Below are 25,710 nucleotides of genomic sequence, written 5' to 3'. Positions count from 1 at the left end.
ACCCAGTTTAAAAAGAGGGAAAGGACTCAAATAGACATTTCTCAAAAGAAAACATACAAATTGCCATCAGATATTTGAAAAGATGCTCAATATCACTAATCATTAGGGAAATGCAAATCAAAACCACAATGAGCTAACATCTGACACATGTTAGAATGAGTATCATCAAAAAGACAAAAGATAACAAGTATTGACAAGGATTCAGAGGAAAAAAGAACCCTTCAGCACTGTTGGTGGGAATGTAAATTGGTACGGGTGCATTATGCAAAACAGTATGAAAGTTCCTCAGAAAATTAAAAATACAACTATCATATGATTCCACTTCTGGGTATTTATCAAAAGGAAATAGAATCAGTATATTAAAGAGGCATCTACACTCCCATGTTCACTGCAGCATTATTCACAATAACCAAGTTATAGAAACAACCCAAATGTCCATGAACAGAGGATGGATAAGGATGATATATTTAATGGAATATTGCTCAGCCATGAGGAAGGAGATCCTGCCATTTGTGACAACATAGATGAAACTGGAGCTAAATGAAATAAACCAGACAGGCAAGACAAATACTGTATGGTGTCACTTATATGTGGAATTTGGAAACAGAAAAAAGGAAGTTGAACTTACAGAAGCTGAGAGTAGAATGTTTACTGGGGCCTGAGGGGCTGGGAAAAATAAGAAGATGTTTGTAAAAGGATACAAACTTTCCGCTGTGTAGGATGAACAAATCTGGAGAGCTAGTGCACAGTGCCCGGGAACACTGGAAATAGGCTCAGAGAGTACATTTCAGGTGCTCTCATCACAGAAACAAGGGGACCATGTGCAAAAATATGTTAATTAGCTGGATTGTAGTAACCATTTCACTGAATATGTAATCAAATCGTCACACTGCATACCTTAAATATGTACATATTTTGTCTTTAAAAATCCATAACTAAAGGAGAAAACAAAAATTTTAAAAATAGAAGATCTGCAGGTGATTGGTAAGGACAGTACAGTTTTAAGAGAATGGTTATGAAACATTACACAGATATTAATCTTAATTTCTAACAAAATAATTAAGGTAATGATACTAATTCACACACACACACAGAGTTCCTTGCAACTACATTTCCTCTTCTCCCTTCATCAGAACCCCACCACTATCACCAACCACCACTGTTTCCTGCAAGCTCACAGTGCCGCCTTTTGGAAAGACAAGGGCAAGACAACTGAGTCAGTCAAAAGAACAAAGTAGGCATCAGAGATGACATGAGGAGCAGGGGGGCACTCACAGGTGTTGCAGAGCCTACAGAGAAGTGGCTTTGCCGGAGACTGACACCCTGTGCTGTCCAATATGGCACTCACTATCCACATAGGGCTGCTGAGCACCTGAAATGCAGCTAGACCAAACTCAGATGAGTTGTAATGATAAAATGAATTTCAAAGACTTGTTATGAAAAAGAGAGTGTAAAATATTATATTACTTTTTTGTATATTGATCACGTTACAATAATATTTTAGCTACATTGGGTTAAATAAAACATTAAAATTAATTCCATCTGCTTCTTTTTACTTCTTTTTACTTTTTCCTATAAGTGTAGCTAATAGAAAATTTTAAGTTACATGTGACTCACATTATATTTCTATTAGACAACATCAATGCAAACTACATTTTATTCAGTGTATAGGTTCCCAGGGATCTTAATTTCTTCCCCTTCAAATATGTCTCTAGAGGGAGCCTTTACTTCTACACCCAATAATTCTTCATCAGGCTTCAGCTCCACAAACAGCTTCCAATAATCCTGCAGGGCTTGTGGCACATTCTTGCAGGTCTCACCAGCTCCAGAAGAGAGCTTGGTGCATAGTAAGTGTACAATAAATATCTGTAGAATGAATGAATGAAGTGCCCTCAAGTAGAGGACAACTTGTCCTGAATGGGTGGGTCTCTTTTCAGAAACAACCAAATCATAAGTCATTCAGAGGAGAATAATTTGGAGAATTACATGGGAAAAATCAGATCGGATACATTTATTATTTTTAAAACCAACACCTGAGCATAGTCATACAAGTTTTCTTAAGGCTCTCCCAACCCCCTACTATTAAAGCTTAGAGTCAGAAGTCTCTTTTACAAATTCTTAGTTGCACATGCAAGCTGGGTGGCCTTGAAGGTTCCAGAGCCCCATGCCCTTTCCCTCACAGCCACACCCCATCCATTAGTACTTACTTCTGTTAGCACTTTGCGGATTTCCAAGTGCAGTACTATCTTACCTCTTACTTGATTGATTTTCACAACTGCTGTGAAGTAAACCAAGTAGCATTATTATCACATTTTTACAAGTGATAAGTAAACTGATTAACAAAATTTCAAAGATAATTAACCACAAGGATAGGAACACATGCTTTTCTCTCCACCTGCTGAATGCTTCATCTATGATTGCATCATCTGGTTATTCCAAGGACTCACTGGCTTTTCAGTTTCCAGGCATTTCTGTGTACATAGTCTTTAAGAGCATTTGGTTGTGCGCATTTGTAAAACTTTCCATCATCCTGGTCTCAGTCTTCTGATCTGTAAATTGGGAAGATATAATTCAATACCTGTAATCTCTAAAGTCCTTTCTAATGCTAAAATCACACGGACCTCAAAAATTTAGCTGAATGTACCGCAAAGCCAGACCCTTATGTTCATCTTTTCTGTTGTTGTTGTTCCTCTCTTGCAGAATGTTGCATACGCAGAGTACTTAAATGAGTTTGACCAGCTTTGCCTTGCAAATGGAGGAAGTTGGAATGCCCCTTGGAACCACACACACACACACACACACACACACACACACACACACATCACTTGCTCTAAGAAAAAAAGGTGTGTCGGCCCTGGCCAGTTGGCTCAGTGGTAGAGCGTCGGCCCGGTGTGTGGAAGTCCTGGGTTTGATTCCCGGTCAGGGCACACAGGAGAAGCACTCATCTGCTTCTCCACCCTTCCTCCTCTCCTTCCTCTCTATCTCTCTCTTCCTCTCCCGCAGCCAAGGCTTCATTGGAGCAAAAGTCAGCCCAGCACTGAAGACAGCTTGATGGCCTCCACCTCAGGTGCGAGAATGGCTCCAGCCACAATGGAGCAACAGCCCAGATGGGTAGAGCATCGCCCCCTGGTGGACATGCCGGGTGGATCCCGGTCAGGCACATGTGGGAGTCTGTCTCTCTGCCTCCCTACTAGTAACTTTGAAAAAATACAAAAATAAAAATAAAAATAAACCCAAAAAATTAAAAAAAGAAGGAAAGGTGTATGGAGAGAGAAAAGGGGGAGGGGTGGTATTTAAATTGTATGAGCCAAAGCTACCCAAAGGGGCCATAGCTCTCATTTCACCTTCATGAAATATTCATTGAGTGCTTCCTAGAGCTTCTGAGAAGCACAGGCTGGCATCCCTGGCATTTCTCTCTGAGTCCAGTTTCCGGCCCGGATCTCTCTGTGCCTCTCCCATCCCGACCGATCTTGCCCTCTCCTGGGGTTGCTCTGTCACTGTATCTATCTTCTGCTCCTCTCTCTCTATCTGGACCCCAGAGGTGCCCAGAGTTCTTTCCCTGTGTCTGTCCTAGCCCCCCACACACACACACACACCTTCATGTCTGCCTCTCTCCCTGTCACTGTCACCTCTGCCCAGAAGATGAGGATTTTCCCCTGTGGAACATGGGCCTGTGCAGTGACCTTCTGCTTTGCCCTCCAGAGATCCGCATGTCTGAACAAGGAGAATCCACGGGACTGCGGGGATGAGATGTCCTGCACAGAAGAGGAGCCGGACCAGTCAGGGTGTCCAGAGGGTAGGGGCTGGGGCTGAATGTGTTCTGAAGGACTTGGGGGATAAAGTTGAGGAGTAGGTAAAAAACAACAACAACAAAAAAAACCCAGCTCTAAGGAGAGGTGCTGAGGAGAGAGGAGACACCCGGGCTGTCAGAAGGCCCCTGAGCAGGAAGAGAACAGTTAGGGATGCACCCAGGGCTTCTGCGGAAATGACCTGGGGACCCACAGCTCCCCAGGTAGCTTAGTATTAGCCCTAATTGTTGTGCCTTGTTGCTCCACAGGCAGGCCCTGTCCTGGACGACTACCTGCTCCCTGTCCCCCTGGAACTTTCCTCTCCAGAATGAGTCCCCACAACACCTCCTTCTGCCACTCCTGCCCTCGGGGATTCTTCAACCCCTGGTCTGGCCAAGATGCCTGTTTTCCCTGCGGCTCGGAAGCCACCCAGCCAGAAGAGGGCAAGGACACGTGCATCTGCTCAGGGCCTGGCCGAGTGTTCCAGGTACATCCTCTGGTAGTGGGACCCAAGGGCAGACTGCATTTCCAGGACTGTTTTGGTCTCTAGTCAAGTTCAGTTCAGGTTTACCTGACTGGGATGAGCTCAAGTTTCCAAATGACTTAGAGATAGGGTTGCCATATAAAATAGGGTATGCCCAGTTACACTTGAATTTCATATAAATTATGGATAATTTCTTAGTATAAGTATGTCTCAAATATTGAATGGGACATACTTATACTAATAAATTATTCATTATTTATCTGAAATTCAGTTTAAATGGGTACCTTGTTTATTATTTGCTAAATCTGGCAACCTTACTTGGAGGAAAGGGCAGTTTAAATGGATACTTTGTTAGTCTCCTCTACGACCACTCCCAAAATACACACTGGCCCAACCCCTGCCAACCTGAACTTTTCCTCCAAGCCAACAAAGATACCTGTGCATTCTTCCTTTCCTGTAAGTCCCAAGTCTGTCTGACTGAAATGGACCCTAACCAGCACATGCTAGGAATCTTCCCCTCTGGGCCGACTCCTATCCAGCCATGCTGAGTTCTCACTTGCCCCCCACCTTATCTTCTGACCCACCTCAGTCAGGGCCACAGCCAAGAAGCTGTGTGGCTCACTGCAGGCAACCCGAAACTGCATTTACATTTACTCCCTCCTCCTCCCCCAGCCCAGTGACGGACAGTGCCCCTGCCTCCCAGGCTACCAAGATGCTGGAGAGCCAAGGGGCTGTGTCCGGCGGGAACACAAGCACTGCAAGGATGGAACCACCTGGAACCAGGAAGGGCTGTGTCTGACCAAGGATCAGTGGAATGACCACTGTGCCCACGAGGTAGGCTGCTGCTGATATATTGCACTTTTTACTCTGGGCCCTCTGCTCACGTGCCCAACTGTTCACGTGCCCAACCTCCATGCTCTGGGCTTGGTCCACTGACCCCTGTCTAGAAACATAGAGACCTGTGCTCTACATGCTGAAGCTGGGGAGAACTGGGAGGAACTTCCCCTCGGGAATGTGTCTCCAAGAAGCTAGAGTCTTTGTGCAGGTGTGTGTCACACCGGGAGATGCCCGTGGCTATGACCCAGGCCTGGGGCTCTGTCTGTGCTGGGGACAGCACTCAAGTGGAATGTGTGGCGCCCTGTGCCCAGAGGAACAGAGACATGTGCTACAGCTCAGCTGTTCGGAGGGCATCCCACAGATTTCTACCACTGAAGACACCGGGAGCCAGGTACAGTGTGTCCTGAGGTCCAGCCCCATGCTGAGCTGGGCCACTGCTGAGAGTGTAGACCCAGCACAAGGTCCAGGTCCTGCTCACTGACCCACATCACTGGCACAATCTCTGGTACCAGAAAAATAGTCCCATTGTTGATTTAATTTCATTCTATCAAACTCCTTGAAGAAGTCATTGTGTCCATTAAAGAGGGGGAAACTCTCATGGAAATCTTCCCACAATAGCAAGAGATGTACCCAGAGTCCTGACTCCAGGTTGTCCCTGCCCCGTGGAGCTTTTAGATCTAGCCCTCTCGCACCTCCCTCCAACAGGACGCTCAGGACACAGCCTGTGCTGTCCTTACCTCTCTGCTGGCCAGTGTGCTGCTCACAGTGTCCTCAGGGAAGAGCTGACACTGAACCTCCCTGTTCCCAGGAATTTTACGTTCTGAACAGACCTTCCTCACCACGTGAGGTGGGCCACCCCTGCAGCTTGGACCAAAGGCAGAAGCCTGTCCCTCTGTATGTGGTCAGGATGGATGGTAAGAAAGCTGGACGGAGGGAGGCCCCAAGGAAGCTCACGGCTCAAAACCACATGTGGGCAAGCCTTGTCTGTGTCTACTGTAAGTGTTGTCCCTACAAGCAGGAGCTGGGGTGACGGGCAACATCCCCCGCATGAGGGTCCCCAAGAACTGCATATGACTCTTGGTGTTTAGAGAGTTGAATCCTTCTAAGTGCAGATCAGGGGTGGACAGTGTGAGTTGTATCCATGCACCAGAAAACCTCTCCCAGGGTCCTGCAGGCTCAGGAGAGCCCTGTATTATTTGTTCTAGGGACTGGCTTCCTGGGCCTAACCAGACCAGGTTGTGAACTGCTGCTCATCCTCAGCCCCACTCTCAGGAAGCCCAGCCTCCCGGGCCAGGAAGCAGGTGAGTATCCCTGATGTCACCTGTTGCCTCTTGTCTCCCTCCTCCATCCTCCTCAGGTCCCAGCACAAATCCATCTGAAGGGTGGTGCTCTCTTCATGTTCTGAATCTTGCTCAGGAAAGTCAAGGGAAGGACACCTGATCCCTCCTTCATCACTGAGCCTCAACTCCACATGCCTTGGGAATCTGTCACACCCAGAGCTGGGCATCCCAAACCCCACAGTCTGCCTCCAAATCAATGATACACTGGCCTTCCTGGTGACCCGTCAGCATTACCCCGAGTATGACCTGTGAGTGTCTCCAGGACATGGCCGCGCCAATCACCACGGCCTTGGAGGGGAAATGCGCCCAGGCCTGCAACCCCCTGCAGGAGATGACACGCTCCTTCCTTTTTCTATCCCCAGGGGCCACTTCTATAACACACTGGGGAAGTTTGACTGGGGGCGCTTCCGGGCTCTGGCAGAGGAAGCCCCACTTCATGATCAAAGCCCCTTCCTCTTTCTTCAGCAGTTTCAGCAGCCCGGGGTCTATGTCTTTCGCCTGAGCAGCAACCGGCATAGGAAGATGGTTTGTCTATGATGATCTGCTTAATTTAAGACATTATCCCACCATCTCTTTTCTCTCTAAAAAACACTGCCTCATCACAATCCCAGACAGACCTTCAGCGAAGGAGGTGCCCTGGATACATCCCCAAGTCTCAGTCCTAACAAATGCTTCTGGGGATGACAAGGGGACACACCATAGCAGCCCAACCTTTGATGTATGGAAAAGGGAAGGCTGTGAGGATAATAATGCAATGTGTAGCTAAGGACTCAGAACATCTGCTCATCTTTCCCAGCCCTCCGTCTCGTTTCCTTTTCCCCACCTTCTTTCGTCCTGAGGGGACGTATCTCTAGCCCATCAACACAAGCTCTCTCCTGTGTGACCTGTTGATGATGCCACCACTTATCCAGGTGCTCTGTCTTGGTCACAGGCAAGATTTAGTATCTCAACCTGTCAGCACAATGTCTGAGAGAGGTTGTGCTGACCTCACCCAGGAACATGCAGACAGCTCTCCAGACAGATAGTAATCAGACGTGAGTTCATTTCCCAGGGAAATCCCAGCTCCTGCTCCCCTCAAGTTTGCACAAAGATCTGAACTATTCATTCAGTGTTGACAGGCCTAGGTTCCCACTCTGCCCCTTGGCCAGTCTCCAGCAAACAGGGGGACAAAGGCTAAACAGACTTCTTTCCATACAGTACCTCCGCACCCTCCCACCAGGGGGCCAGTGCTTTGGGGAAGGGCCCTTTGCCTTCACAACTCCCAGGTATCTCATCCAGACCGGCATCGCCAGGATCCCCCGGCCCCTGAGGAGGTCTGACTGGCCGGGAGTCCTAGGAGAGATTGTCCTGCTCTTGGGGCTCTGCCTGCTTCTTTTGGTGAGTAAAGCTGGCCAGGTAACATCTTAACCACTATTCCAGACTACTTCTCCAATCCCATATAAATCGGTCTTCCTGTCCCCTTTTGCAGTTAGCACTTCGATAATTGCTAAGATGCCAAAGTGATGAAGGTACAGTATAGGCTCAGGCCTCCAGTGAGCAAAGTTGAGTAGGGAGGATTCAGACAAGGAAACAAATGTCAACAAGGGTTGTGGAGCTATGGCGAAAGTGTGTCCCGAGCGCCCTGCTACACAAAGGAGGGAGTTGACTCTTCTTCCTGGGAGGTCAAAACAGACTTTCCAGAAGAGGAGCTCCCCTGAAAGAGGCTTGAAATATGAGAATATAAGAATGCAGTCCCTACACTAACAAGGCGTTGGTGAGTGGGTCGGGAGGTAATGCACTTGGGAGAAAAGGGGAGTATTATGAACAAAGGCACAGAAGCATGACACAGCATTCACCTGTTCTGGAAAGCCAAACATGGTCCCCTGGGACTGCAGCTTAAGGTGCAAGCACAGGAATGGGGTTGGAAATGGGAGTGCAAACTGAGTATGGTCTCGTGGGCCCTGCTAAGAAGTTTGGACTTTATCCTCTAGGCATTAGGAATCCATTAAGAATTTTGAGTAAGGGAGAAACCCAGTAAGACTTTTATTTTTACTCTAGCAATAAGGTGCAGGACTGAGATGAACTAGAGACGAGAAAGCCAAAAAGAGATATGTCAACTGTTAAAATGGTCCACATAAGAGACAATGAGGTGCTCCCTAACCACAGCCAAGGGGGGATCTTCCTCCTCTAAGATTCAGAAGGAGGTTTCTCCTCACTCCCCCTTCCCCTCACATTACGCCATTATGTATCCTGCAGATTCAGTGTCACCGCCTGAGCTGGGCCCGAAAGGCCGCTCCCCACCCCATTTTCAGGAAGCATCAGCAAGGATACAATCTGGATGCCTACACTTATCCAAGAACTGGGATGACAGCAGTGAGGAGGGGCCGATCTCACCAAGACACTGGCTTCCCCAGTGTTGAAGGAGGTCATGGTGAGTGTCAGTCTTGCTCTAGAATCCCAGAGAGGCCCCCAAACCCAAAGCCAGCTCCTGCTTCCTATGTTCATCCTCTTAGATTACCTGTTGTTCCAGTGTTCTGCATTCACTCATTTGCTCAATAAATATTGAGTGCCAGACACTGCCAGATTTTAGAAGTGCACAGTATAGAGGGGGATAAAGACATTCAAATACAAACTTTTCAATAAGAAAGTGATATAACCATGTACAAAGTATATCATATTTCCCCATGTATACTACACGTATAGGATGCTCCCATGTATAAGATGTACCTTAATTTTTTTTTTTTTTTTTTGTATTTCTCTGAAGCTGGAAACGGGGAGAGACAGTCAGACAGACTCCCGCATGCGCCCAACAGAGATCCACCCGGCACGCCCACCAGGGGTGATGCTCTGCTCACCAGGGGGCGATGCTCTGCCCCTCCGGGGTGTCGCTCCACCGCGACCAGAGCCACCCTAGCGCCTGGGGCAGAGGCCAAGGAGCCATCCCCAGTGCCCGGGCCATCTTTGCTCCAATGGAGCCTTGGCTGCAGGAGGGGAAGAGAGAGACAGAGAGGAAGGAGGGGGGTGAGGTGGAGAAGCAAATGGGCGCTTCCCCTATGTGCCCTGGCTAGGAATCGAACCCAGGTCCCCCGCACGCCAGGCCAACGCTCTACCGCTGAGCCAACCGGCCAGGGCCAAGATGTACCTTAATTTTGGGGCCCAAAATTTGAAAGAAAAAAAAAAGAAATGTATTACATAAAGTTAGTGAACTCAAGTTTTATTCATCATAAAATTCATACAACTCCACATCAATGTCAAAACTCCTATCCATTAGCTTGTCCTCATCTGTGTCTGATGACGGATCACTGTCTTCATATATTGCCCCATCCTCAGTTCCATCTATGGCAGTTGAAATGCCACAACCACTATATAAGACGCATCCAGTTTTTAGACCCCAAATTTTTTGAAACAATGTGTGTCCTATACATGAGGAAATACGGTAACCAAGTTCAGAAATGGCCAAAAGGAACAAACTGCAGAAGGCAGACAGCGTCATGCTGGGGTGTTTTCACCTTCTACCCTTGCTACTCAGTGTACATACCTTGGGGAGCAGCCTGGAATCTGTTTGTCTCAGACTTCCGAGTCATTGTGAATTACCCAGGGGTCTCTGCTGCAGCAGGTTTGGGATGGACCCTGGAATTCTGCATTTCTAAGGAGTTCCTCAGTGGACCACACTTTTAGTAGCAAGACTGTGCTTGGACTTAACTGAGGATCTGAAGGGAAGTTCACATCTGCACTGCAGGGGATAATCCTGCTCCCGTCTCTGCACAGGGGGCATGTGGGAGGCCGAGGAACAGGTGGATCTGGAGTGGTTTGACACAGAAACCTTCTTCGGGATCCTGCGCAGCCAGTCTCTGTCAGTGACGACCCAACTCAGCCGGACCAAGGAGGAGGTAGGCGGAGACCGCCTCTGGGAGAGCTGGTCATGGGACACAGCACCTAAACAAATCCGCAGTCTATTTATAAGGAACCAGAAAAAAGGAGAGTGTACGAGAGGAAGATAGAGAGTTCAGATTAACTGTAAGACGGAGTCTATGAGACTCAGGGCCTCAGCTCAATGCTGTCTCCGGAGTCTCTTCTTAGATTCCCCACTCCTGGTCTTCAGTAGCCCGAACGGGTGAGCAAATTCCTGGCAGTAGGTGGTAGATGTTGGGAGCAAAAAGAACATGCTACAAGTCCAAGTACAGAGACTGGGCCAGGGGTTCCGCAGGCAGAAGGTGCAAGCTGGAACGTGCCGGGACCTGCCCCAGCTGGTCTTCAGCCGTTCCTTCCCAGCCTCTCCTGCGCTCTGTCCTCTGGGGTCCCTCCACAGACTGGCAGCAGGGGGCGGTGCGACCACAGCAGTGAACGTTGCTGGGTAGCCCAGGAGTCCACAGGCTGTGCCTCCCTCTCTGACAGCTCAAACTCCTCTGCCTCAAACTTGTGAGCGAAGTCCGCTCTCTCCGGCAGCTGTGGGGCGCTGAGCAGGGCCCTCTGGGTTCCACTGGCCAGCATCTGGGCAGCCCCGAGCAGGAGCATCCACAGGTCGGTTTGTCTCCACTCCTTCCCAGCTGCTCCCTGTGCCCAGATACGACCATCCCTCCCCCCCTGAGGCCAGGTTTCTTGCCCCAGCACCTCTCCCACCATTCAGGCTCCCCGGCCCCAGGGTTTTTAACTTCACACCCACACTGACCCCTGGGGATTTCTCACCCCCTGCGCCACTGCCACCATGCCTGCCCACAATGCTCTGAGCTCCCAGGAGAAGCTGGGTGTCCAGTCCCTGCAGCTGCGGTCCCCGGTGGCTGCAGCCTCTGCAGGTAAGCCTGCCAGGCTGTCTCTGCCCCCAGGCTGCTGAAGCAGCTGCCAGGGCTGCAGAGGAAGAGGCCAGACGGAGGCGGCACCTGGCAGGCGAGTATGCAACAAGCCTTCATCACCAGCTGAAGCTCCTTCACCAAGACCTCGGTGCCAGGCGGGAGCAGTGGGCCTCGTTCTGCTCAGCACTGCTGGCAGCACGGCGGCTCCTGAAGGCACGGACCAACCCCTGGCCCACGAAGTCCTCCCAGGCACGGCAGGACCCAGAAGGGTATGTACCTGGTGAACCTGAGTCAGACTGCCGTGAGCTCTGCGCCTGGAGAGGAAATAGTGTGGTTTTCACAGGGTCCTGGACGTGACCATACCACAGTGTACTTTTCCCACCCAAAATTGCACCTCCGCTTGACGACACCCCCTCCATGTCAATGCAGGGAAATCCCCCAGCTGGATACTGTGTTGGGCCATCTTTCCTGGACCCTGTTGAAGGAGGGTCACCGCATGAAGGCCTGGGGTGTCCTGGGCACAGGCACGGGGGCGGAGCTGCAGCGGCCAGGTGAGCCCTGCTTGCCTCAGCCAGGGCCCCAGAAAGCCTGGCCCTGAAACCAGGGCGCTGGGCCCAAGGCACTCTTCAGAGGAAGAAGGGAGGAAGGGAACAAACAAAGTAGGTCGGGAGAGGCTTCCTGTGCAATGTTCTGGGCAAGTGTCTGCCTCACAGAAGTGGGAGGGAGCCTCAGAATGGGAGGGCCAGAGAAGGAAACAAGCAAAACCACCACAAAGTGCAGCTTTACATTATAAGGTAACACTAAGGGAGAGCAAAAGCCTGACAGGTGAATGCAAATGGCAGCATTTGCAAAATGTTAGACTGGCCTGGAAAGGAAGAATGGGAGAAGGACCGATCCCCTTGTGAACTTCATGGGCATGGTGAGTCCAGGTGGTCCTCCAGTCCCAGCTGTCACCACCGTCTCCCAAGGCTTTTCCAGGCCCTTCCAGCCTGCCATCTGAGGCCACAGTGTCATGTTTTGAATGTGGAGTTCTGACCTGGACTCAGCAAAAGACAAGGTTCTGGGCCCTTGAAGAGCACCTACTGTCGGGGCCATGGGGGCCATGGGGGCTCCCTGCCCACTGCTCCCGTCCCCACCCCAGCCTGGAGAGCCCCCGGCCTGCTCTCTTGCCCTCCAACAGGCAGCTGAGCAGCCTTTTGCTGTCCTGCAGCTTCAGCACGCTCTGAAGGGGGTGCCGATGACATCACTGTGAATCCCGTCACCAAGCTGATGGTCCCTGGCCCTAACTGCACAATGATTCCAGCCAGTGGTCACATAGGGGCCATACCTCCTGGCTATTTTGTCCACCCTGACACTGGGCGGGTGCTCCCCGAGGCTGGAAATCTGGGATATGATCTGCAGACAGCTACCCTGGTGTCTACCACTGACTTCAGTTCTGGTGAGACCCTGACCAGTAAGTAGCCCCCAGCCCACCCAGGGCTCACTGGGGCCCTCTGGAATGAATCCCTAGGGGCACAGCCCAGTAAGAAGGGGTTTTGCACAGTGGGGCTTGGTGACCGACAGAACAGCGAACTCCTTCTCTTCCTCCTTTACTTTAACATTCTTGCTGCAGAGGGTGCCACACTGGGGGGAACTGAGAGATGAAAGAAACAGGTGTCCAAGGCCGCTCTCTGCCCCCGCTCCGCAGGGCAAGGGAAGAAGGCTGGCATGTCAAGGGTATCAATGCTTTCCTGTCTCCCCATCCAGATGGTGTTCGAACATCGGAAGCTCCCATCCTTCCCTATGTGCCCTATCCAGTCTGTCCTGCCACAGGCTCCGCCCCAGTCCCCCGCCTGCCTGTCCTGCAGCCAAGAAGGACCTCACAGCTGGGAGCTCTCATGACAGACCCTACCACTGGCATCGAGGTGCCCGTGCTGGCTGTGACTTCGCACCCCCACACCAGGCAGTGGCTCACTCTTGGAGGGATGTACCTCAATCCCCTCACCAAGACCTTGGCCCCCCTAGAGTTGGGGGGCCCTGTGGAGGATCCCGTCACAGGCAGAATCTCACCGATCCTGGGAGTCGGACTGGATGAACACACAGGTCTCTGCAGCCGGGGTGCTGCCCTCCCACCTCTCCTCCATGCTGGCCTGGCTTCCCACCCCTCCTCAGCCCTGAGACCTCAGGATCCTGCTCCACGCTGGAAACCCCACTCCTAGCCCTGCCTTTCCACTCACTAGTCTCCCTCTGCCTCTAATCCCCCCCTTCTCTCTCCTTCCACTCCACTCACCCCTCCCCCATCTCAGGCACAGCGCCCCAGGGAGGAAGAAGGGAACTGAGCTGGTTCTGTATGGACAATAAGTGGGTGTTTTCAACCAAGAAGGGGCATCATTGCCCTTCCTGCCACCACTGTGGACTATCCGCCTGCTCTCTCCCTCGCTCTTACTCTCCCTCGTGCCTCATCTGCCTGCGTCTCTGTGGCACACCCTTTCCACCTCAGCCTCATGGGTCCCACTTTCAGGTCAGGTGTTGGCACTGGGCGGGCTGCGAGATGCCTCGGGGAACATCATGCTGCCTGGCGACAGCTTTGTGGAGCCGCTGAGCGGGAAGACAGTCCGGCTCCAGGGGGCTTACCAACAAGATGGCCGGACATTGCCCCACGCGGGAGGGTCACAGGCCCTGCTGGACGCCAATGTGCTGGTGGCCCAGAGGCAGGTGATTGCGGTGTTGCGGCAGTACCAGCAGAGGACAGCACCTAGAACGCAGGAGCTTCTGGAGGCTGCCATCAAGGACATGAGACAGGCCCTGGCCTTGAGTCTACACCACGTCCTGCAGCAGACTCGGAGGCTAGAGAGACAGCTGGAGGCAGCGCATGGCATCGAGGCCAGTGGCGGCAGAATAGGTACATTGGTAAAACGTTCTCAGGCCCTGAAATCCTAGTTCCAGAATGACCTAGTGCTTCAGGGACCCTCAGCCTATAAGCTCAGGGACGGACTGCAGCCCTGCACACCCATGACCCACACTAGGCAGGAAAAGGGAAACTTAATGACTTGGTGCCCTGACCTCATGAATACTTGGCTGAGGCCCTGTCATTTCATCTTGTGCCAATTCCGTTTGGTCTCACACTTTATGTTTGTAAAGTGTATATTCTCTGATTTCATAGGCTCCCCAAATACCATTACAGGGGCTACGATACTCATTTTACAGTGAGGAAACTGAACTTCAGGACATCCGTGTGACTGTCCCGGCCACAGTCCCACGTCCAGTTAGCACAGCCAGGCCTAAAGCTTGAGCCCCCTGAGTCCTCAACTGTCTTCTCAATTATTCCTCACTTTATAACAAACTCAAGAGAGAAGCCCATCACACTGCCAGCTCTCCCTCAGCACTAACACAAGGAAGGCTACTGAGAGGGACTAGGGGTGGCATCTTCCCAGCGCATACTTTGCTTTCTTTCTCTAGAAGCTTCCTTCTGCCCAGGGCATGACAAAAAAGACCCAGGGTTTTGGGTCAGAACTGGCTTGAGTTTGATGACCTGCCCCACTGATGATTAACTTTGACCTTGGGCAAGTTACTAAACCTCATCTTGTCTCTGTTTTAGCATCTTTGAAATGAGGATTAAAATAGTACATGCTTCAGAGATTTAGTTGTGGGACCAAAGAAAATACAATTAATATAGAGTTCTTGTCTCAGGTTTTGGCACCTGGCAGATGCTTATGAATGTCTGTCCTCTTCCACCTTTTCAGTGTGGCCTAGAAATTGTTTTCAGCTTCTCAAAAGATCCTGATTCCACTCAGTTCTTCTCTTCCAAATTTAAACTGCTTAGCTGGGCCCCAAAGGAAACAAATGCTATCTTTGCAGGAAGCCTCTCAGGTTAGGGATGTAGCTGTGTGAGCCTAGACAAACCCTTCATGTGGCGCTTGACCCTCAACTTCTCCCTCCTGTGCCCTGCCCTCTGTGTTAGGAGTGATGTGCTATCCTGGGTCAGAGCTGTGGGTCCCAGTCCTGTACGGGATGGAGATTCCAGACCCTGAGGGCTCGGGGCTCATGGTGCCCATCCTGGGCATTGAATGTGATGGAAATGCTACTGATGCCACACCCCTGGCAGGGTCAATGGAAGATGCCAATGGCAAAGGTAGGAGGAAAGTTGGGGCCTCCAGAAGCTCGTGCAATGTGACTTAGTGCTGGGACAGAAAACCTGGTAAATCGCAGAAAGGGTACACCCAGTCTAGTCCCTCATGAGCCACGGAATAGGGTCATTCTGCTGCTTCTACTAGGGCCACTAAAACCCAAGATTAACATGTTCAGATTCTAGAATCACAGGACCCCAGGTCATTAATCCCCCACTGAGAAAACCAACAGGTCCTTTAAAAGATCAGCCCTTCAGAAACTTCCACCCAGCCTGCCCTCAGGGTCTATGGTCACCAGGAAGCCCTCCAATCCAGCTCAGAGCCCCTCTGAGAATAAAAGGGGTTCTAAGGCTTTAGTACCCTTCCAGCATGTTTCTTTCTTCCCATGACTCCCCTTCCTTCTTTCCCCATCACTGGTTACTAAAGCCGGTGGTGGGCTTGGTATCCCACAGGTCTTGTCCCAATCTCAATTGGGGCTCAAGCCATAGACCCCTTGACTGGGAAAACTGGTCCTGTCATTGGCGCTCAAACGGATCCCTCTGCCAGAGTGGTGGTGCCCGTTGTCCAGCTGCTGGAGGCCCTGCCTCGGGGAGTGAGAGACCCTGTGCTGGTATGTAGGAAAAGTTTGATCTATTCACTTAGAAACTACATATTAAGAACTTTCTATGTTCCAGCACTGTGTTTGGTGCTGAGGTGTCAAGACAGCTAGACAGGGCTCCTGTCCTCAGGGAGCTGACTGGCCATAGGTTCCTTCCGTGAATGCAGTTACGTGGTTTCCAAAGGTGTTAAGGGAACACAAATGAGGGCCGTCTAGATCACATGGAGGCGAGTCCAAGGAAGACGCCCTAACGAGGCAACATCTGGGCTGAAACCTGAAGAAGGCACCAGAGAAAAGCCTCAGGGGCCAGCAAGTGCCAAAGTGGCAGGTGTGAGACCACAGATGTTCCGGGAGAATGAGGAAGGTGTAGAGGCAAAGGCCGCATGTGAAGCCAATGAGGAAGGCAGGAAACCAATCAGAAATAGCCTGTGGGCTCGGCTGAGGCTACTGAGTATGACTTATCATGAAAGCCATGGGCGCTATTGAAGGACCCAAGCAGGCGTGGGATACGATCAGAGATGAATATTTTTAAGAACTTTAAATTTGGAAAGTAGGGAACGATACAAAGTGAAAATAAATTACTCATGAATCAGCATTCTGGAGAGTTCCCTCTGGCAGCTGTGCAGAGGATGGACGGGAGCAGGGCCAGACTGGAGCAGGAAGCCCCATCAGGAGGTGACTGTAATTCAGCCCTTGGCGGAGCTCCAGGAAATGAAAATGATTTAAGGTCCTCCCACACATTCCCATCTGGTTAATGCTTCAGAGACAAAGAAGATATGTTGTAAAAGGTCTCGTTAAAAGCCAAAGAATTTAAGTTCTAGCTCCAACTCAGTTTCACAGATGAACATGAATGTGTGATGTGAGGAGGTGAGAACAGTTGCCCAGTGTGTGTGCCTGTCTCCCCGGCCTCCCGAGAGAAAGGTGCGAGGAGAGCAGGGGCACAGGCGACTGCAGAGCCCAGAGGAGAGCAGGGGCACAGGCGACTGCAGAGCCCAGAGGAGAGCAGGGGCACAGGCGACTGCAGAGCCCAGAGGAGAGCAGGGGCACAGGCGACTGCAGAGCCCAGAGGAGAGCAGGGGCACAGGCGACTGCAGAGCCCAGAGGAGAGCAGGGGCACAGGCGACTGCATAGTCCAGAGGAGAGCAGGGGCACAGGCGACTGCAGAGCCCAGCGGTAGAAGGAGGGAAGGGGGGACTGGGAGCCTGAAGAAGGTGCATGGTTATCATTTTTCCATTTACAAACAAGTCAACTGCCTCACCAAGCTTGGTCATTGACGCCCGGGGGGGGGGGGCATGTCTTCAGCAGCTTTGGGGACCTTTAGCCTGGCCACATGGGGCTGTGAGAGGGAACAGTTTATGAGAACTAAGCAAGCTGGCTGTGGTAGGTGGACACCCTAGAGAGGGAGCTGAAAGCCCGGGAGCAGTACTGGCACCAGCAGGAGCAGGAAGAGGCGCGACTAGCAGAGCATCTGGGGGACCTGGGCCGGGAGCTCCTCTCCGCTGCAGGCAAAGACACCAGGCAGCAGGTGAGGCCCAGGAGCACCACCACCCGTCAGCCCAGACTGCATGTTTCCCGTGGCAGCGTAAAGCCCTCGTCTCCCCCTGACCACAGGCATGGAACCCATCTCAGGGCAGACAAGCCCCACGGTTCCCCAGCTCCAGGTCTTAGAGTTCAGTCACACCTAAGTGTCTCAGCAGGACTGAGGACGGAAGGGACCACCATGAGATGAACCAGCCAGCCTGAAGCTTCTGCCTTCCCTCCCACGGCCCATTCCTTTGTGCTTTCTGTCCTGTGTAGCTGAGGGCTGTCGAGGATGCCTGCGCAGCCCTGGAGTCCCACTGCCTACAGGAGACAGAGAGGAGAGCCAGGGCCCTGAGCACCCAGACCGGCCCGGAGCGGCGCCTGCTCTCCCAAGGTACAAAATTGTCTCCTGGGCCCAGATCCCTAAGGCAGAGTCTTCTGGGAGTGATGCTATGACCCACAGCTGCCCAGGGAGGCATCCCTCCTGCCCTCCAAATGTGCTCATGTCCCCAGCTCCCAGCCAGGCCTTGGCTCTCACCTGGCAGGCTCTCCTGGCTCCAATAAACCACTGTCTTTGCTTCTTCTCCCTATCCCCAGAAGTGGCCACTACCACGTAGCCCTTTTTTTCTGCCCCTTGCAGCAGACAGAGAGGAGTGGGAACAGGAGGCACAGGTGGTGCTGGGCATGTGCAAAGTCCTGCAGAGTTTAGGACAGGCCACAGAAAAGCTCAGACATGCAGCTGGCCAGCTGCGGGGCCAAGAGAAGGAGGTCTGGCTACAGCACGGCCCACAGCCTTGGACCCGTCCCAGGAAGGTGAGGCTCAGAGACTCACAGCAGGACCCATGTGGGAAGAGCACACCCTCCCACACCATAGGATGTAACTCTTCAGGGCAGTCTAAGACTCAGGGATGTGGGCTGGGAGGAGAACAGGAGGAAGGATGAAGAAGCTCAGCTTTAGCTTGGGCATCACATTTCCTGAGTTCTAGGTGGTTCAGCATCTCACTGATGAGCTTCAGGCGGTGGTGAGGGAGAGACAGAGCTTCCTGGATAGGGCCCTCAGTCAACTGCAGTACCAACGTGAGCTGAGCCGCCTCCACCTCTTGCACACCCAGGTACTGACCTTTGCACATGGACAAGAAGATCTGTATGTCCCTCTCTGATGGAGGCTTCAGAGGGAAACTCCCAAAGAAGCTATGTGGGACAGGTGTGAACCAAGCATGGAACTAGATTCTGTTTCATCTTAGATTGTTGCCTCAGGAACCCCTGTGTGTCTGGAGAATTACCCCGGAAACAGATTTTATGGGACAGTCACCACTTCTCTCAGGGACAAGGCTGCTGCCTGCCCACTGTTGGTCCCATTCCTGAAGAGCCTTACTGAAGCGCTAGTGGGCGCTCAAGGCCAAGGCCGAGGACTGGAGGGCTGGGCGCCAGGCACAGGTAAGGCTGCTCACTGGTCCCATGTTCCCTACTGCTGCCAATCTCGGTCACAAGTTCTAATACCACAATAAGGGCTCAGGCACCATAAAAGTGTGGCCATGGTAGGTTCTTTAGGAAGACCATAGAGAAACTCAATGTATTAGTTATACACTGCTACATAGCAAATTAATTCAATTTTTTTTTTTTGTATTTTTCTGAAGCTGGAAATGGGGAGAGACAGTCAGACAGACTCCCGCATGCGCCCGACCAGGATCCACCCGGTACGCCCACCAGGGGTGACGCTCTGCCCACCAGGGGGCGATGCTCTGCCCCTCCGGGGCGTCGCTCTGCCGCGACCAGAGCCACTCTAGCGCCTGGGGCAGAGGCCAAGGAGCCATCCCAGTGCCTGGGCCATCTTTGCTCCAATGCAGCCTTGGCTGTGGGAGGGGAAGAGAGAGACAGAGAGGAAGGAGGGGGGGTGGGGGTGGAGAAGCAAATGGGCACTTCTCCTATGTGCCCTGGCCGGGAATCGAACCCGGATCCCCCGCACGCCAGGCCGACGCTCTACCACTGAGCCAACCGGCCAGGGTAATTCAAATTTTTGTGGCTCAGAACAACAGACATTTATTATTTCAGTTTCTGTGGGTCAAGAATCTGGGTACAGCTTAGTGGGGGCTTCTGGCTGTGGGTCTCAATAGAACTGCATCACGTCGAGCCATAATGCAGGCTCGCAAGGCTTAACTGGGGAGCCCATGTTCACCCTTGTGACTGTTGGCAGACCTCAAATCCTCACTGGCTGTTGGCCACAGATGTCAATTCCTTGCCACGTGGACTTCATAGGGCAGCTCACAGTGTGGCAGCTGGCTTCCTTTAGCAAGCAAGAGGAGGCAAATTTTAAAAATAGAAGCTATATCTTATATACTGATCTCGTCACCTTTGCCTTATTCTTCTGTTCATTAGAAGCGAATCACTAGACCCAACCCACATTCATGGAGAGGGGATTACACCAAAACATGGATGTACATGTGGATGTCAAGGGCCATCTTAGAGGCTGTCTGTCATACCTGATGCTATGTCCAGCTCTATTTGACTTTGGCCACAGTTCTATGCCCTTATTTCAACAATTATTTTCTTCCCCTCTCTTCAGATGCAGATAAAGTTGGCATCATGGGGACCTTACTACCCTTTTCTATCCTGAAGAAAGTAGACATCTGGTCCCAAGCCTCTAAGGAGGGAGCTGAACTGCAAGGACAAGTACATCACAAACCAGGTACCTGCCCTTCCCTGGCAGCCCCTGTCTGGAAGGATCGTGGTGCACCAAAGGTATTCAGTGGTTTAACACCCAGGGACTAAGAATGTCAGAATCCTGACTTGCCAATCATCCCTTTCTCCCCACCCCAGCCCTAGGATTCCCAAGGGATTTTTCCATGTAAGGAATAACAAGTACAAATCAAAGTCCCACTGTAATAATAACTTGGCCAGTTTCCCAAAGGAAATTCCTAAAGGCCCATTACGGCCTCACTAAACACTGAGTCTAAATCTTGGGATTTAACCCTGTACTGGCTAGTCACATGTCACAAAACCATTAATGTAAAAACAAAAAAGTGAGACACAAGGAGAAAGACCAAAGAGACAAAGAAAGAGAAGACCTTGCCCCCCTCTCAAAAGGGACCCCAGATCACATTACCAATAGCATCACTTGGAATTGTGAGTCAAAACAGAATGTGGCTGGCCTGCCCTGAAGAGTCAGGTCTATTTCAACCTGCCCATCTTCCAAGTGGAAGAGGAGTAATAGAAAATGAGTGCAGTCCTTTCCGTTGACTAGGATGCAGGCCACTAGTGAGCGCAGTTCCATGAACATGCTTGAATGTGACCAAGGATTAACAAACTATGATTTACAGACCAACTTTAAACTGCCATCTGTTCTTGCGTGGTCCACAAGCTAAAAATAATTTTACATTTGTGTATAATTGCAAAAAGATGTCAGAAGAATAACATTTCTATGGGTGCTGTACAATAGGTGTTATCTATTCTAAATCTTTGGATATGTTACCACATTTGACCCTTACAACAACCCAGTGAACTAGGTATACTACTCATTTTATAGATAAGGAAAGTGAAGCTTCTGAATAGGTCAAGTAAGTAGTCAAAATTATATGGAGGAGTTCATAATTAAATTAGTGAGGAGTTCAGCGGCAATTCAATCCCAGGGAATCTTACCCTAGAGACTGTATTCTCAGCCTGCCTCTCCATATGAAAAATTACCTAATGTTATAAAGGCAGTGCCAAAAAGGAGATGCTCTGGTGAGTTTCCAGGAAGGTATATCACTGCGTGCCAGAGAAGCAAGGGAAGACTTTGTAGGAGAATGAGGTCACATGATGAGAGGGAACAATAAAATTAAATCCCAGTTTTGCCTCTTGGCTAGCACAGCCTAATATATCTACTCTCCAACCCTTTACAGACAAATTTTGCTGCCCCCAGAACTTGACCAATCTTAGTATTAATTCTGCCCACCCTTGGGGGACACTAAGCAGATGATGGACAGAGGTAGACTCTCTTTTGAGAGCTCCCACAACTACCTTAACTTTTTTTGTCTTATAATTACATTGACTTTATAATGTTGAAAAATTTTAAATACACTGTCTTGTTTTCACTTAGAAGGTTTATAAGATAGTGTAAGAAAGATTATTAACTTATTTTTTTAATATAGATAAAGAACCGATGCTCAAAGAAGTGGCTTTCTCAGGGTCTTATAGAAGCTAGGCCAAAACTTAGGTCTTCTGACTGATAGTTCACCATTCTTTCCTACACCATCTTACCAAGCCTTTTGTCATTGTCTTCTCAAGAACAAAATGACAATAGAAAAAAAAATTTTTTTTGACAATAGAAAATTTTAAAGAGTTAAGGCCCATTAGAGACAATTTTGTGGGGAAGACTGCTAATACATCTAACATTTACTGCGTACTCACTGTGCACCAGACACTGTTCTGAATACAATACCTTTAGTGCTCCCAGACTACCTTATGCAATAGAAGGAAATCTGTTGCCATCTTTTTGGCACTCTCATTTTGTTGTTCTGGCTCCACTGTTCTTATTGACTGAGACTCGGTTGCTTTTCCATGAAGATGGGCAGGAGAGCCTGAGGCAGAGTGCGTATCTAGCGTGGGATGATGGTTGGGCGGGTGGGTGGATGAATAAAGACCTTTTTCCAAGCTGAGTTGTGTTGTTGTTAATAGGTCATTACTCTACAGAAAATTCAGTGAAATAATTCCTGCTTTTTCTTGATCTCTATAGCCCTGAAAAGCCCTTTGCTGCATCTCCCAAAACCTCAGACAAGGCAGAAGGAAGAGTTGATAACTGTGCAATCCACAGACCTTTCTGCCAGGGAGTTTGTGGTTTACCAGTATGGCCTCTCCATTCTACACCTTCTCATCCCCAAGCTTCATGTACGTTTTGTTTCTGGCCTCTCTCTGGAGCAGCCAAAAAGATCAGTGTAACCAGGAAGGAGGTTTTAGGGTGGTGGGTATTTCAGAGGATTAAGTGTTGAGAGCAGGGAACTTTCTAGTCTCTCCTTTAAGGGGACTGATAGGAGTCATTTTACTATTATAAAGTCTAATGTCTAAAATGTTATTAATAATGCCCTGGCCAAATAGTTTGATTGGTTAGAGTATCATCCCAAAGCATAAAGGTTGTCGGTTTGATTCCCAGTCAGGGCACGTATAGGAGCTTTTCCATGTTCTTATCTCTCTCTCCCCCTTCCCCTCTCACTGAAATCAATAAATAATTTTTAAAAAATTTTTAATGTTATTAATTATAAGTAGAATGAATTAGGCATCTTGTACATGCCAGAAAATATTCTAATAATTTGCATGAATTAACTTTTTTAATCTTCACAAAAACCTATGTTGTAGATGCTATTTTTTTCCCCTCATTTTAAAATTGAGGAGGAAAGCTACAGTCGTTGAATCAACCTACCCAAATCATACAACCAAACCATTAGAGCCAGGTGGAAATCCAGGCATCACAGCTGGAAAGCCCTGAAGCCACCCTAGCCTACTTCTGTTTAGAAAAGCAGTAAATTTATGCTTGCAGTCAGCATAAATATCAAACACATAAATATTCTTTCCACTTTCCTGTAGTGTATACTAAATCGACTTACCCTATTACATTTTAAATTGATGTTCCCATGCATTTACTTCCCATGAATTTGGTTGTGCTATATAACTGAGCTTCATGATAATTCTTTAGCAAGAGGAGGGGTTTAATTTTTGTTTCTTTTGTCTTTTACTCACATCAGGCTCCAGAAATCACCCTGAAGATTGCTTCTTGTCTTCCTGCCATGGACACCTCAGACAATGCCTTCCATGGTTCCTTCTTCTATCAGGTGCTGCAAGTTGAGTCCCAGATGTGGGGTTATAGAATTCTAGGGCATAGTAAAGATAGAATCAAAACAAACAAACAACAACAACAAAAAAGAAAACATTTTTCTCTCTCAAGTCTTGACATATTGTAATTTCCCCTTAGTAATAAGTCATTTAGCTAAGGCATAATGAATATCACTATGTAAGAGCTTTCTCTAATCAGTGAATTGACTATGTCCTGGCTTATTCCCAGTGAGTAAGAATGGCTTTTTGCCTGTTAATGAATCTCTATCATTGTCAAAGTCAGTGGTTCCAGACTCACATTTCCTGTAAGAGTTATAGTTCCATCATCAGGAAATCTGTATAATCAGCATCTTTCTACAGAAAGAGAACTAAATTGTCCCTGTTCTGGTAGTTCCTCAAATATGTAGATGGTAGTGTCCTTGTGGAGACTCTAAGCCAGTGTATATAGACCTTAAACACTGATGACAGTACATTGGTAAACAAGGATTGTGAGAGGAGGAACCGCTCATCAATATTAGAGGACTAGGAAATGGTTTATACTTGACTAGTAGGCTGTTAGGGGATTTAATAAGACCAAAAATTATTCCTCTATAGTACTCTTCAGGCACTATTTCATGTAATCCTCAAAGCAATCTATGAAGAAGGCAAGATTTTAATTCCATTTTACTGATGGGATCAATTGAGTGCTGTGTAGCATGCACTGGCTATGTGCCTACATGCATTTACCTCATTTGCAACTTACAGCAACCAACCTTAAGGGGTGGGTACTCTTGTTACTTTTATTTTATGAACTAGGAAACTGAGGCCCAGAACTTGTGCAAGATTACAGTGTCAGCAAGAGCTGACAAGAGCCCAGCTGTATGTGACCCAAACTCATTTTTTTCACCCCTAGTCTGTGCTGCTACTGCCCACAGATGATTCCAGAGACAGATTTCAGACTGTCTGATTCCAGATTACCTAAGGCCATTCCATTCCAAATATTGTCTCTTAAGAGAATGAATGGGGGGAGTCATTTCGAATCAATTAGGCAATATAGGATATCTGAGAACCCAATGGCAATAAGGGCATGAAAGACAGAGAGAGCCTGAGAGCCCTTGGACACAAGACTCTCACACTGTCATCTTCGGACCTTCTGCATCAACCACTTCGGGGGCTTGGTAAAAGTGGAAATGCCAAGGACCCACCTACATCCCACTGAACCAGAAATTATGAGGTGGGCCCCCAAAATAGAATTGCTCCCATATGATTCTCATTCGTACTTAAGTTTGAGAACCATTGCATAAGGAAACACTGACTAAAGAAGCTTGTTAAAAAATAATAATAAATTAAAAAAAAAAACAGAAAACCACAGAGGCTTCTGAATTTCCAATAGTTTGTTAAGTAAAAAAAAAAAAAATTGGGAGACAGTGGAGAAAATGATTTATTCAGAGACTTTAACTAAAATAATTGTTTTTCCTTTGTCTTCTGAATCTTCACTTCAGTACATTTCCATTAAGCCCAGGGAGTCTCTGACTTTATGATTTCAAAAGTTATTTTAAAAGATAGAAAACTGGAAAAACACAGAAGCAGTGAAAATGTTCCCCGAGGTCGACATCTCTGTGTCTGGGCATTTTCTCCACTCAGAGTGCTAAAAACACGCTGTTCATTGGGAGAGAGTGTCTGGAATGTGTGGGGACCTTCATTCTGCTGTTGGTTCACTGCCTGGCCCATATCACCTCTGAGGACTTCCACCAGGACTCCAGTCCCGCCTTTCTGAGGTCATTCTACAAGGTATTTATAACATGCACAGGGCTTTTTGCTTCTCTTTCTTTGTGACTCAGTCCCCATTTCCTGGGATAATAAATGCTATAAGCTTTGCAACATTTCAAATCTACTTAAGTCCTATTAGTAGCCTTTGGTTCCTACTGCCAGGCCAGAAAGATCTTCCTGATCAAATTTGCCATGGTGACATGTGACAAAATGCATGCACCATTCTGTAAGAATTCTGGACAGAAGTGGTCTTCCTATGAGAACAGCTGTCCATGGATATTTCATTGTCAACATATAAGCTCACGCTAATTGCAAATGACAATAGTAACCCATAATGTAAAGATAAATCTCAAGCCCCATTTTTCTTTCAACTATTATTTTAAAGCTTTAATAGCAATTGCCTAGAAGAAGCACTAAACTGCCCCCTTAACCTTTTCTGTGATCAGGGGCTGAAGACCTATTTCAGGGAAGCATTCTCTATCACACTGGAGATGTCAGCAGCTTCCCAGGACAGTAAGCTGGCCCAAAGCATAAGTGCTAGTCTACTGGAAGAGCAGCCCATCTCTGAAAGAGGAAGAGATATTCTCTCTAAACTCACTGAAAGGAAGTGTGAGTCTCACTTGGAGCCAGAGTCATTAGAAGAGGTAACTAAGTTTAACTTGTGTAGCATATGGTCTTGATTAAAAATTGACTCCATTACAGAGTAAATGCTTCAG

General features: G+C 49.0%; 1 protein-coding gene across 1 annotated transcript in view; it reads right to left on the bottom strand.

The window, feature by feature from the left end:
* Window positions 1-2,246: 2,246 nt before the first annotated feature.
* Window positions 2,247-25,710, bottom strand: part of BTG4 (BTG anti-proliferation factor 4) — a 48,669-nt gene continuing 25,205 nt past the window's right edge. The window contains exons 6-8 of the mRNA XM_066253649.1: window positions 23,153-23,283; window positions 2,448-2,549; window positions 2,247-2,278 (exon numbers count right to left, since the gene is read on the bottom strand). Of these exons, the coding sequence (XP_066109746.1) occupies window positions 23,274-23,283 (10 nt within the window). The 3' untranslated portion in view covers window positions 2,247-2,278; window positions 2,448-2,549; window positions 23,153-23,273. The remainder of the gene's footprint in view (window positions 2,279-2,447; window positions 2,550-23,152; window positions 23,284-25,710) is intronic.

Source organism: Saccopteryx bilineata, chromosome 1 (assembly GCF_036850765.1).
Source record: "Saccopteryx bilineata isolate mSacBil1 chromosome 1, mSacBil1_pri_phased_curated, whole genome shotgun sequence".
NCBI lineage: Eukaryota > Metazoa > Chordata > Mammalia > Chiroptera > Emballonuridae > Saccopteryx > Saccopteryx bilineata.
Note: the sequence above shows the minus strand (reverse complement) of the source record. Positions and strands in the feature narration are given on the sequence as shown.